We start from the raw sequence: 13002 nt of genomic DNA, 5'->3' as shown, positions 1-13002 counted from the left end.
AGAAGCCGTCCAGACCCCATCTTTCCCCCTGGCTTTCTCCCATTATGAAAACGTCCCTGACACATTGAAGTGGCCTCGGGTGAGAGTCCCCAGCAGCAAAGGCCACCAACGGGCACCTTGCAGGACAGAAGAGTGTCTGGGCGGGTGATTGGCCTCTGCAGGGTGACTGACCTCTGCAAGGCAGCCCGTAATCTCCTGGTTCATAGGTCGATGCTCAATCACAGAACTCAGGGGGGTGGGGGGCCTGGGTGTGGTGAGTGACTGTGGTTGGAAACTTCTTGAGACGCTGCTGCGTTGGCAGCAGGTTTGAACTTGACCCTGGGTGCTCTCACATCCTTGGGATGTCCTTGCTGCCCCAGTGCCACGCCCTGTCTCCCCTGCCACTTCTCTCCAGCGCCCTCTGCCCTTGCTCGGCTGGTCTGCTGCCTAGTGGACCCCCTTCAAGAATGTGGGGCCCATCGCTTCTATAGCAGAAAAAGGGTCAGTGACCTTAAGGTTAGTGAAGGCCGTGGAGTCTGTTGATGGCTTCCAGGACTGGGGCTTTATGTAGGAGCCAGTCAATAAACATTCTTGTTGCCCTGACTGGTTTGGCTGAGTGGATAGAGCATCAGCCTGCGGACTGAAGGGTCCCAGGTTCGATTCCGGTCAAGGGCATGTACCTTGGTTGCAGGCACATCCCCAGTGGGAGGTGTGCAGGAGGCAGCTGATTGATGTTTCTCTCTCATCAATGTTTCTAACTCTCTATCTCTCTCCCTTCCTCTCTGTAAAAAAAAAATAAAAAAATCAATAAAATATATTTAATAAAATAAATAAATAAACATTCTTGTTACTCAAAAAAAAAAAAAAAGAAAAAAAAGAAAATGTGGGGCTGGCCTCCCCTTCCTCATATAATTCTCTGGGAGCTCCCTCCTTGGTTCCCCTCACACCTCCCCATCAATCCCACCCACTTCTACCACCCTTTTCTGCCACCAGTTTTCTCCTTATAGGGACAGGAGTGGGGGGGTTGACATGGTGGGCGGCGGGGGGCGGGGCAGGGCTGGTTCTGTCACTCAGCCCTGGGGAAGGTGTGTGACCAGGTGTCAGTGGTTTTCTTAGAACTGCAGGGTACTTAACACCTCCTCGCCCTCAGCCTCAGGGTACAGCCGCCAGTTCTGGGGCAATGGGCAAAGTCCCACCTAATATCCTGTTATGCACAGAGTTGCATAGAGAGCAGATCACAGCGAGCCTACCATGCTCCTGGATCGGCACATTAGCCTCTGTCACTGCACCTACCTTCTGTCACTGCACCTACCTTCTGTCACTGCACCTACCTTCTGTCACTGCACCTACCTTCTGTCACTGCACCTAAGGCCGCATCCACCCCAGGTCTGGACAGTGATTTGAAAAAAATACCCAACTGGTAAAAATAAGTTTTAGCCATTGCAATTAGACAAGAAGAAGAAATAAAAAGCATCAAAATTGGAAAAGAAGAAGTAAAACTGTCCTTATTTGCAGATGACATGATATTATACATAAAAAACCCTAAAGACTCCATCAAAAAACTCTTAGACTTAATAAATGAATTTGGCAATGTAGCAGGATACAAAATTAATGCCAAGAATTCTATGGCATTTCTATACACCAATAGTGAACTTACAGAAAGAGAGACTAAAAAAAAAAATCCCATTTACCATCGCACCAAAAAAATTAAGATACCTAGGAATAAACTTAACTAAAGAGGTAAAAGACCTCTACTCAGATAACTACAGGACGTTGAAAAAAGAGATAGAAGAAGACATAAACAGATGGAAGAACATATCATGTTCTTGGGTTGGTAGAATCAACATCATTAAAATGTCCATACTACCCAAAGCAATCTATAAATTCAACGCACTTCCCATTAAAATACCAATGGCATATTTCACAGACCTAGAACAAACTCTCCAAAAATTCATCTGGAATTAAAAAAGACCCCGAATAGCTGCAGCAATCCTGAGAAAGAACAAAGTAGGTGGGATCTCAATACCAGATATCAAGCTGTATTATAAAGCCACTGTTCTCAAAACTGCCTCATACTGGCACAAGAACAGACATATAGATCAATGGAATAGAATAGAGAGCCCAGAAATCGACCCGAACCAATATCTTCAATTAATATTTGACAAAGGAGGCAAGAACATACAACGGAGTCAAGATAGTCTCTTCAATAAATGGTGTGGGGAAAATTGGACAGATACATGCAAAAAAATGAAACTAGACCACCAACTTACACCATACACAAAAATAAACTCAAAATGGATAAAGGACTTAAATGTACGATGGGAAACCATAAAAATTCTAGAAGAATCCAAAGGCAACAAAATCTCAGACATATGCCGAAGCAATTTCTTCACTGATACAGCTCCTAGGGCATTGGAAACTAAAGAGAAAATAAACAAATGGGACTACATCAAAATAAAAAGCTTCTGCACAGCAAAAGAAACCATCAACAAAACAACAAGAAAGCCCACTGCATGGGAGAACATATTTGCCAATGTTATCACCGATAAGGGTTTAATCTCCAACATTTATAGGGAACTCATACAACTTAACAAAAGGAAGATAAACAATCCAATCAAAAAATGGGCAATGGACCTAAATAGACACTTTTCAAAAGAGGACTTTCAGAAAGCCAAGAGATATATGAAAACATGCTCAAAGTCACTAATCATCCAAGAAATGCAAATCAAAACAACAATGAGGTACCATCTCACACCTGTCAGAATGGCTATCATCAACAAATCAACAAACGACAAGTGCTGGAGAAGATGTGGAGAAAAAGGAACCCTCATGCACTGCTGGTGGGAATGCAGACTGGTGCAGCCACTATGGAAGACAGTATGGAGTTTCCTCAAAAAACTAAAAATGGAACTCCCATTTAACCCCATGATCCCACTTCTAGGAATATATCCCAAGAAACCAGAAACACCAATCAGAAAGGATATATGCACCCCTATGTTCATAGCAGCACAATTCACCATAGCTAAGAGTTGGAAACAGCCTAAGTGCCCATCAGTAGATGAATGGATTAGAAAACTGTGGTACAACTACACGATGGAATACTATGCTGCTGTAAAAAGAAGGAATTCTTACCATTTGCAACAGCATGGATGGAACTGGAGAGCATTATGCTAAGTGAAATAAGCCAGTCAATGAAGGAAAAATACCACATGATCTCACTCATTTATGGATAATAAAGACCATTATAAACTTATGAACAGAAATAGATACAGAGGCAGAGCAGCCTAGAAAAGACTGTCAAACTACAGCGGGAAGGCCGGGGAGGGTTGCGGGGCAGGAGGGGAGGGTAAGAGATCAACCAAAGGATTTGTCGCATACATAAAAGCATAACCAATGGACATAAGACACTGGGGGGTAGGGGAGGCCAGGGGATTGTCAAGGGTGGGGAAAAAAAGGAGACATATGTAACACTCTTTGTAATACTTTAAGCAATAAAACAATTAAAAAAGAAAGAAAGAAAAAAATACCCCAAATCCAAGAGCAGACTTTTCAGGGGAGTTAGGGGGTTTCCACCTTGTCTAACCAAGGGGTGAGGTGGACAGTCTGCACGTGCCTATGTGGCTTGATGATTTACCAGGGCATCGGGGGCATGGTGCGTGGGCTGGAGGACGGGGTTATCCTAGAAAAGGTCTGGAGGACAGAGACAGCGGGAATAGAGGACACCATGGTGCCCTCCCAACCCCTCTTCAGGACGGGTGTCTGAGGCAGAGGGTGAAGGGCGATGGGAGTCACAGGACGCCAGCATCATTGCTGAGGCACACCGGTGACACAGTGTGGCCCTGGCTGGGGTGTGTGTCTGTGCATGTTGTGGGGCGGGGGCGGGGGGGAGTGGGTTCTCCCTTTTTCTTCGAGGACTATAGGGACTCTGGCTCTCCTGGTGAAGGTGGCTTCGGGGACACCCGGAGTGTCTTCCTTGGTGGGGAGATCAGAGACTGACAGCAACATCCAAACAAGCTGTCCATACCAGTGACCAGTGGAAACGCCCAGCTGTCTACTTACAGGGCTCTGTTGGACAAAAGAAGCCGACAGGAAGGAGGCCAGAGTCTGGGATCCAGTTAGAGGAGGTTAAAGGACAGACACATCGAATCCCTGACGATAGAAGTCAGAGTGCGCTGGTCTCTGGGCAGGGCACAAGGGCGCCTTCAGGGTGACAGGGCCATTTCCTGTCATCTCGATCTGGGTGGTGGTTGTGTGGTGCCTCTCCCAGCTGTCCGCCTACGGCTGGTGCACTAGGCCGTATGTCAGTTACACCTCAATAAAAATAACAGCTAAAGAACTATATAAGACCGGGGTCCTCAAACTTTTTAAACAGGGGGCCAGTTCACTGTCCCTCAGACCGTTGGAGGGCCGGACTACAGTTTAAAAAAAACTATGAACAAATTCCTATGCACACTGCACATATCTTATTTTGAAGTAAAAAAAACAAAATGGGAACAAATACAATATTTGTATTTGCATGTGGCCCGCGGGCCGTAGTTTGAGGACCCTTGATATAAGACGTTGAATAATGTGAGCCAGTGCCTACAAAGTCATCTTTAGTCTGATAAGAAAAAGAGCAGCACCCGGAACTGGTACACATGGGAGGGCAATTAACCAAAAAAGTACACATAAGAAAAGGTCTGGATTAAAACACAATGTATGTTGAGAGGGACTGTTTTGAGATTGTGAGAATATGCCTAATTTCCTCCCACTTCCCATTTTCCTGTTTTTCCCAACTTCATACAATGAGCATGTGTTGGATTTATAATTAGACATTTGTTTAAAAAAACTAAAGGATGCGTTTGCTATTTTTACAGCCTATCTCTGTTGACTGACACTGACCTACAGTCCATTTGAGCCCCAGGTATGTTCATGTGAGCTGCTTGTGGCAGGTTTGAGCTCCCTGTGCTCAAGCAGGTGACCTCTCAAACCCCAGGAGAAGACCGATGTTCTCCTCATCCTGTGGACGATGCTCTGAGTACATGGTCCAGAGATGGCCTGGGTATGGAGCGTGAAGCAACTCTTGGAACTTGGGGGCAATGACCAGATGTAGAGCAGCTGTTTAAGGACTGGCCTGAGACACCCTCCAATACGGACATCATACGGAGGCGAGTGGCAGAGCAGTCAAAAGACTGTTTCTGGCGGGAAGTCTGAATGCCCTGCCTCTGAGGATGGGAGCCTTGGAGAGTGGGAGGGACCGAGTGACAAGGGAAGCAGAGACCAGGAAACAAAATCACAGGATACACTGCTCATTTGTTGTCATTGTTATATCCAGAACAGTGTTTCGCTGATGAAATGCTGAAGAAGTTCCCTTCCCACTGGTTCTCACTCCCTTGTGCATCTTGGGACGGACCCCTATCGCAGGCGCTGACCTGAACTCACCTCTGGACCCAGAAACCTGGGAGGGGGTCAGGCACCCTGCTAAGCTGTGATTCCTTGTCTCCACCTTATTCCCATCTAATGTGTATTTTCCAAACCACCGTGGTCCGGAGTCATTCACTATTTAAGTGGGGAGCTGCCTTCCCGGCCCCCAGGCCTAAGACATCACTGGACAGATGAGGAAATGGAAGCCTAGAGAGGAAGTCTCTTGGCCGAGAGCACAGGGTGAGTGGGCACCACAGTGTGGGCGAGGGAGCCTGCTCCTTGCTCCACACTACCCTCTAGGGGTGAGCACGCCATCAGGTCCTCAGCCACCCCAGTGACCGACACGGAGCAAAGCCCCAGCTCCATGTGAGAAAGTCTGAAACAACCACTGTCTCCTGCAGAAACGCAGGGTATGTCCAGCAGCATCTGAGATCCTCGCCAGTGTATTAGCAGGAAACACCAGAACCAAAGCTGCACCTGCCTTCTGTGACATTTTACATCCATTTCTTTGCTACCCGTTTTGTGAACTCTTTCTAAAGCACCTTTATAGTTCACTGCTTAACTAACCCACAGAGGACAGGCATCTGCAAAAGGATCTATACTCGTCACATCATTTGATATCCCCTCCCCCCCACCCACCCGGCACAGAATAAGCACAATAGAAGCGATAGACGTTAACATTATTTTCCTAAGCCCTGCTGAGAAACCACAGGCCACCTAGAATATTCCCTCCCTTGTTTAATTCATGTCCCCACCCAGCTCCTTGGGCAGCCAGTAGCTCGTTCTCTGTGTCTATGGGTCTGTGTATCACTCGATCTTGACCACAGACCTATCGAGTAGGTTTGTGTGTTTGATTTGTTGCCCCATTTCCCAGATAAGAAAACTGAGGCCTGGAGAGTTTCCGTAACTTGCTCAGGTCGCATAATAAATAGCGCTGGGGTTGAAATCCAGCAACATGACTGCGGGGTATGGTTCCTAGTCGTTGCCGCTTGAATGACACACAGGATGAACGGGGGGACATTTTCCTTATGGCTCCCTGTCCTGGTTAGGGTGACCAGCCATTGGGCTCTGTGGTCACACAAACATATGTACCCATGTGGGGCGGTTCTGGATTGGGGGGCTATCCCTGTGCTTTCCCGGCTTCCCCTGGTCTCCAGGCACCAGGCATCAGCTTCACTCTTTCAGCTTCTCATTTGCTGATACTAAGCAGCTCTAAACTAGTACAAGGATCCCAGAGAACCACTCTATCTATCTATCTATCTATCATCTATCTTTGTTGATTTCAGAGAGGAAGGAAGAGGGAAAGAGAGAGAGAGAAACATCAATGATGAGAGAGAATCATTGATTGGCTGCCTCCTGCACACCCCGCCTTTGGGGATCAAGCCCGCAACCCGGCATGACTGGGAATCGAACCGTAATCTCCTGGTTCATAGGTCGATGCTCAATCACTGAGCCAAGCTGGGCGGGCAACAATTGAGGCTTTTAGATAAGTCACCTACCACCAAGAAAGCTTGATGTGACTGCCTAGTATTGTCATCTAGTCCTGAATTCGACCCTATTCTTCTGGCATTTGTTGCCCATTTCATGTTGAAAAGTTCTCACAGCTCCAGATAGATCATATTCTGGGAGTGGGAACTCCGCCGCCGCTATACCTGGCACAGTACACGCACCCACCAATGCCCTCGGGGCCGGAGGGCTGCAAAACAGTGAAGAGGTAGAGTGAAAACTCGTACTGACGTGCCCCTCTAGATACCCCAGAGAAAGGCGGGCAGTGGGGTTCGCTCACAGGTGAGCCTACAGTTAAAATGCTTTAGGTAACCAGTTGTTTTCGTTTACAGAGAAAAACCGTTTAGGGTGCTGAGTGCGTGTGTAAGTTGCAGTAGGCAAGGCGGTGGGGAGACGGGCGGGTGAAGGGGGGCAGGGGGTTACTATGAAGGATTCCCCTCTCAATTTCAAGTCGTTTTGAGTTGGCTTCATTGACAACAAATGGGAAGAGGATGGGGATCTCTCGGCCTTTGGGCCTCACGCTGACAAGCCCTGAGGCCTTGCACACATCATTTGCCCCTTGGACAGCAGGGATTTTGTTTTTGTTTTTCAGTAAAGCAAGGGCTTTTCACTAGATACGTGTGAATATTCTAGTTCCAATATCCTACCGTTCCTTCTGTTTCCTAACAGACGCTGTGTAGTTGGATGAGCAGGGAACCTGAAGAAAACAGTGTAACTAGGGAAGCCTACGTTACAGACCAGAAATCTACTCCCCAGCCTATTTAAAGCTCAAGTGAAAAAGGAAAAGAAAAAGGAGAACTGTTTACTGATTTTTTTTTTTTTTTTGCCCTGCAATATACGTAGGCATTACAACTCCACCCCCCCTTTAAGTAGAAGCTGCTTAAGTTTCCTGTGTGTCTGCTGCTATATGTTTGATTTGCACAGCTCAGCTGGTCAGAAGAGCTAAGACATCCGTCCCCACCAGAAACTTCCCGGTAAGTCACCTCTCAGTCACTTTGCCTATGAGTTAGCTCAGCTTCTGTGATGAGCACAAGCCTTTACAGGAAACCCATAGGGGACATTAGACAAGCACCAGGTGCTCAAAGGACTATCTTAAACGATCATCTCGACGATCAGGAAAGGCTTAGAATTTAGAATGAATTTCAGACGGTGATAACATCGAAGATACAAAACACGATTATGAATGAAAAATTCTAAAGGAAACAGTATTATTTCTTTGGAAGCCCCGACCTTTCAAAAGAAAGCTTTGTCAGAGAGGGGATTCTTGGCGAAATCTGGGTAGCGATTACCTTCTGATCAGGACAAAACCCCCCGGCAGGATGCCCTCTGAACATGCCCCCCACCAGAAGTTGCATCTCAGTCTGGTTCTTTTGGTGTGGTTTTTTTTTTTTTCCCCCAGAAGAGAGGAAGGCTGAAAATTGCCCAAATTAATATCATTACAAATATCAAAGTCTCCCTTTAACATATGAGTCTCACAGCACAGGTTCGTGTGTGCTCCTTTTTCTGGCTCAGAACTTTAAAGGGAGATGTTCTTCCCCAGCTGCCCAGGATTAGAGAGACTTCTCAGGCCAGAAGTGGAACGTGGGGAGCTGGGGCAAGCCGGAGGGTTGCGAAGGAACGGAGCTATGGCAGGAAGGGTGGTGGCAGATGGAACATTTCCCACTTGGCCATTCCTTGTGGATGTGGAGACCTCTTACTCATCGCAACTCAGGAACTATAAACACAAACTTCAGAGGAAAGGGGACATGTTACAAACTTCAGAGGAAAGGGGACAAATGTATGTTACAATTGGATGTTGGCTCTTAGGACCTTCTTGGGGACCCAGCATCCGCAAGCCCATTTTGTTTTGGCAAGAGAGAGAGAGAGAGAGAGAGAGAGAGAGAGAGAGAGAGAGAGAGACCAAGCTGATGGCCCGGCCCGTTGGTTCTCTCACCAAGGAGTGAGGGACAGGATGACATGGTGGGTGAGTGTAGGTTGCCTGGGTTCCGAATCAGTTGCTCCCCAGCCGTGTGTCTTTGGGTAAGTCCTGCCTCCTCTCTGGACTTGGAGATTCTCGTCTGCAACAAGGGAACAGTCACGTGACCTGCCTCCCTGGGTCACCTTGAGGATTAGTTGCCTCAGGGAAGCATAGTGGGTGGCATGCCTGGCACCCTGGGAAACCTAATGACCAGAGCACGCCCGAGGCGATGCTCACGGAAGCCCACTCCAGGGAATGGCAGCTTCGCTGTAGATTGCAAGGCAGTGTTGGACTGATGGTGCCCGACTCCATTTCTTGAAATTGTTATTAAAGTTTCAGCCACTCCATGTGGCTATGGGTCCTTTCATGAGTTTCCCCAACAGAGCGAATAAGCAAGGAAGCTAGTGGCAAGCTTTCCCTTTATTTTCAGAGTTCATTCTGTGCCGTCCCCCCCGCCCCCCCTGCCAAAAAAAAAGGAGCTCAGTTAAATGTAGAAATTTATGTATCCATGTTAGGGCCCCCTTCATGTGTAAAAGCGTTTGCAGTCATGGTGGGCCCCTCGGTGCCTTCTGGGGCTTGATCAGTGATCACTGCTTCTGTATCCACAGGGCTGAGCACAATGGATCACATGCCAACCACGATGGATCAAGTGCCAACCACATTCGATTACATTGATTACAGCATGTCAGAGCCCTGCCAGAAAACCAACGTGAGGCACATCGCGGCCAGGCTGCTGCCTCCGCTCTACTCGCTGGTGTTCATCTTCGGGTTTGTGGGCAACCTGCTGGTCGTCCTCATCCTGATCAACTATAAAAAGCTGAAGAGCATGACTGACATCTACCTGCTCAACCTGGCCCTCTCCGACCTGCTCTTCCTTCTCACCATGCCCTTCTGGGCTCATTACGCAGCTGGCCAGTGGGTCTTCGGGAACACCATGTGCCGGCTTCTGACGGGCCTCTATTTTATCGGCTTCTTCTCCGGAATTTTCTTCATCATCCTCTTGACCATTGACAGGTACCTGGCAATCGTCCATGCTGTGTTTGCTATAAAAGCCAGGACGGTCACGTTTGGGGTGGTGACCAGTGGGGTCACCTGGGTGGTGGCCGTGTTGGCCTCTCTCCCAGGAATCATCTTCACCAAATCCCAACAAGAGGTGTCTCGTTGCACCTGCAGCCCTCACTACCCAACCAGTCAGTATCGTTTCTGGAAGAATTTCCAGACCTTGAAGATGGTCATCTTGGGCTTGGTCCTGCCCCTGCTGGTCATGGTCGTCTGCTACTCGGGAATCCTGAAGACCCTGCTTCGGTGTCGCAACGAGAAGAAGAGGCACAAGGCCGTGAGGCTCATCTTCACGATCATGATCGTCTACTTCCTTTTCTGGGCTCCCTACAACCTCGTCCTGCTCTTGAACACCTTCCAGGAGTTCTTCGGCCTGAACAACTGCACTAGCTCCAATCGGCTGGACCAAGCCATGCAGGTGACGGAGACCCTGGGCATGACCCACTGCTGCATCAACCCCATCATCTACGCCTTCGTCGGGGAGAAGTTCAGAAACTACCTGTCAGGCTTCTTCCAAAAGCACGTCGCCCGCCACCTCTTCAAACGCTGCCCCATCTTCCAGCGAGAGGCCCCTGAGCGCGGGGGCTCTGTCTACACACGCTCCACGGGGGAGCAGGACATCTCTGTTGGCTTGTGACCTGCACTCGGTTTTTAGCCCCAGGCTGGGGGTGGGAGCAGTTATTTCAGAAAGGAAGTGGCTGTCGTAGAAGGCCAAAGATCCACCCATCTATTTGGCATCTGCCCTTCCATTCTGGAAGCAAAACAAGTGGGTGAAATAGCCACCTTGTCATCTGCCCTCCACGGACCTCAGCAATCGATGAATGCTCCCTTCCCTGCAAAAGTTTATTATAAAAAATTGTCCCCCAAGAATTGCTGATGCTTGAGTTTGGTTGCCTGACCAGGCACAACAAAATGAATCAAGACGCGTGCTGTGTAGCTTCTTGCCTGCACAAGGCAGTGGACAGGTTGCAAGTGTGTGTAGAACAGTCCTTGTCTCATGTGGGGAGGAGAGACTTGAACGTGGTCAGTTATGAAAGGCTGTCTCCTCGTGGGACCTCCCTCCAAGGAGGGCAGTAAGTTCCCCGGCACTCAGGCCCAGGTGAGAGTCCATGGCCGGGGGACCCACTGCTGGTGGAAGAGAGGGATGCTGAGCCCCAAGCTGCAGGCGCTGCACGCAAGGGCAGAGCTGTGTGACTGGTTGGGAGGAAGGTGTGGGCTGGGGTGTGAAGAACCTGACAGTAGAGCAGGGGCCTTGGCCAGCGTTGCAGAGGTTCATCCGGTGCCCTGAGGAGGACTTGGGGAGGTGAGCATTTAGGGCAGGGGGACCAGCAATATGCAGGTCAGGGTGAGGAGGCCTCCGCTGAGGTCACAGGCAGGGGTGGGGTGGAGGCGAGTACATTCACAGCATTTAGGGTAAGAGTCAGCAGAGCTGGGCAGATTGGGGTGGGGGCTAAGGGGCACAGAGAGACCCTAGGTTTCAACATGCAGACTGGAGATGCCCCAAAAGAGGCTTCCAGGAGGTTTAGGTGAAAAGCAGGAGGGGGAGGTGGGAGAGGAGGGGTGGGTCTTGTGAGCTTGCACGCCGCCTGGTGCGGACAGACTCTGGCTGTCTCTCATTGATTCACCAGCTCTCAGAGCATCCTTCCCGCCCCAGCGCAGTCACCAGGCATCTCCCGGAGGCTTTGAAGCAACAGGTGTGTGAATGCGTGTGCCTGAGGCCCAGGAACACTGCCAGCTCAGATAGGCAACCTACATAGTCCATGAAAGCCCAGAGCTTTATAAGCATTGAGCCAAGAGGTGAGGGAAGCCCAAGTGACTAAGAGTCTGCCTGCCACGCTCACACACACACCCCACCCCACCCTCCTCCCCCACACTGTCTAAGCATCGTCTTCCGGATTTAACCCTAATAGGCGGAGAGGAGAAGACACACATTCATTTGGAAACAGGCTGCCCCCAGCTGCATAAGCCACAAAAAGTACCATTGATCAACCTCTGTGTTTCGGGCTGCGTGTGGGGCCTTTAGATACTCTTTAACGATGCCTCCTCCAGACAACGCGTACCCAAACTCTAAGAGAGTTACCCATTTGGAAGGGAGAACTATGGGGCTTTTTTTCCTCGCTGCAGTTGCTACTTTTCCTACTTAGCACATGCCTGAGGGTGTTTTGAATTGCGGTAGCTAGGACCATGGTAGTCAACAGTAGGTGAGGAAGCATACAGGAGTGAGAATCACCCGGGAGAGTGTGTCAGAAAAATAGGAGGTGTTAATGATTTTTTCTCAAACTCTGAAACCTGAACCTTGTGGGTTGTGGTTGTGGACAGGAAGTGACTGAAGTACCTAATCTTTCCCTCTTAAGGCAGTTGAGGGGGCATAAGTAGCATCTGATTCCAGCCTCTGGCTTGATTCAGACATTCTGATATCTTTGTATCTATCTATCTATCTATCATCTATCTATATCTATATCTATATATAGATATCTATCATCTATCTATATCTATATCTATCTAGATAGATGATAGATAGATATAGATATATGGTCTTTGTATGTATATAGAAAGTTACAAATTGCTTGGAAGAAAATGTGTCTAATAAAATCACCATCTAAAATAATAAATGATATTCTTGTTCTTTCAGTGAAGAGTCCATTTAGACACTAGCACTTAAATTGTGATAGCATTTTGTAAGTAACTGGGAGAATTTCACACATGTATTAAGAATTGTATTTTTTTAAAATAGTATGAATAGTTTAAAAAGTTGACCCGGTACCTGGGTCAAATTTCCAGAATAATTTGTATTTAACAATGTTACCTCCGGGATGGAGTTTCTGAGCAGCTGACCCTGGAAATGGTTCAATTTCCAATTTAATTCTATGACTCAAATAAAAGAGTTGACACGTTGTTGTTGTTGTTGTTGTTGTTGTTGTTGTTGTTTTAAAAAAAGCACCCCATGTGTGTTGAAGCATTCGGCAGCTGTGTGTGTTTGCAAATGAGCGCGCTAGATAACGGCAAGGCCTCATGGGCCTGCAGTCCTGAGTTGAAGGCAATGGGAGGAGGAGGTTGGTTGCCATAAAGGTTGCTTTTTGTTCACTTACAGTCTCTCT

At 48.2% G+C, this 13002-nt stretch overlaps 1 protein-coding gene across 1 annotated transcript; it reads left to right on the top strand.

Moving 5' to 3' along the window:
• The first annotated feature begins 7739 nt into the window (after nt 1–7739).
• LOC118668296 (C-C chemokine receptor type 5-like) lies at nt 7740–12800 on the top strand. Its single transcript, XM_036333049.1, has 2 exons — nt 7740–7862; nt 9454–12800. Exon 2 carries the CDS (start codon nt 9465–9467, stop codon nt 10539–10541), a length of 1077 nt encoding a protein of 358 aa, XP_036188942.1. The 5' UTR covers nt 7740–7862; nt 9454–9464; the 3' UTR covers nt 10542–12800.
• The last annotated feature ends 202 nt before the right edge of the window (nt 12801–13002 follow it).

This window comes from Myotis myotis, unplaced genomic scaffold (assembly GCF_014108235.1).
Source record: "Myotis myotis isolate mMyoMyo1 unplaced genomic scaffold, mMyoMyo1.p scaffold_m19_p_13, whole genome shotgun sequence".
In the NCBI taxonomy this organism is placed as follows: domain Eukaryota; kingdom Metazoa; phylum Chordata; class Mammalia; order Chiroptera; family Vespertilionidae; genus Myotis; species Myotis myotis.
This window is presented reverse-complemented; position numbering and strand designations above follow the sequence as displayed.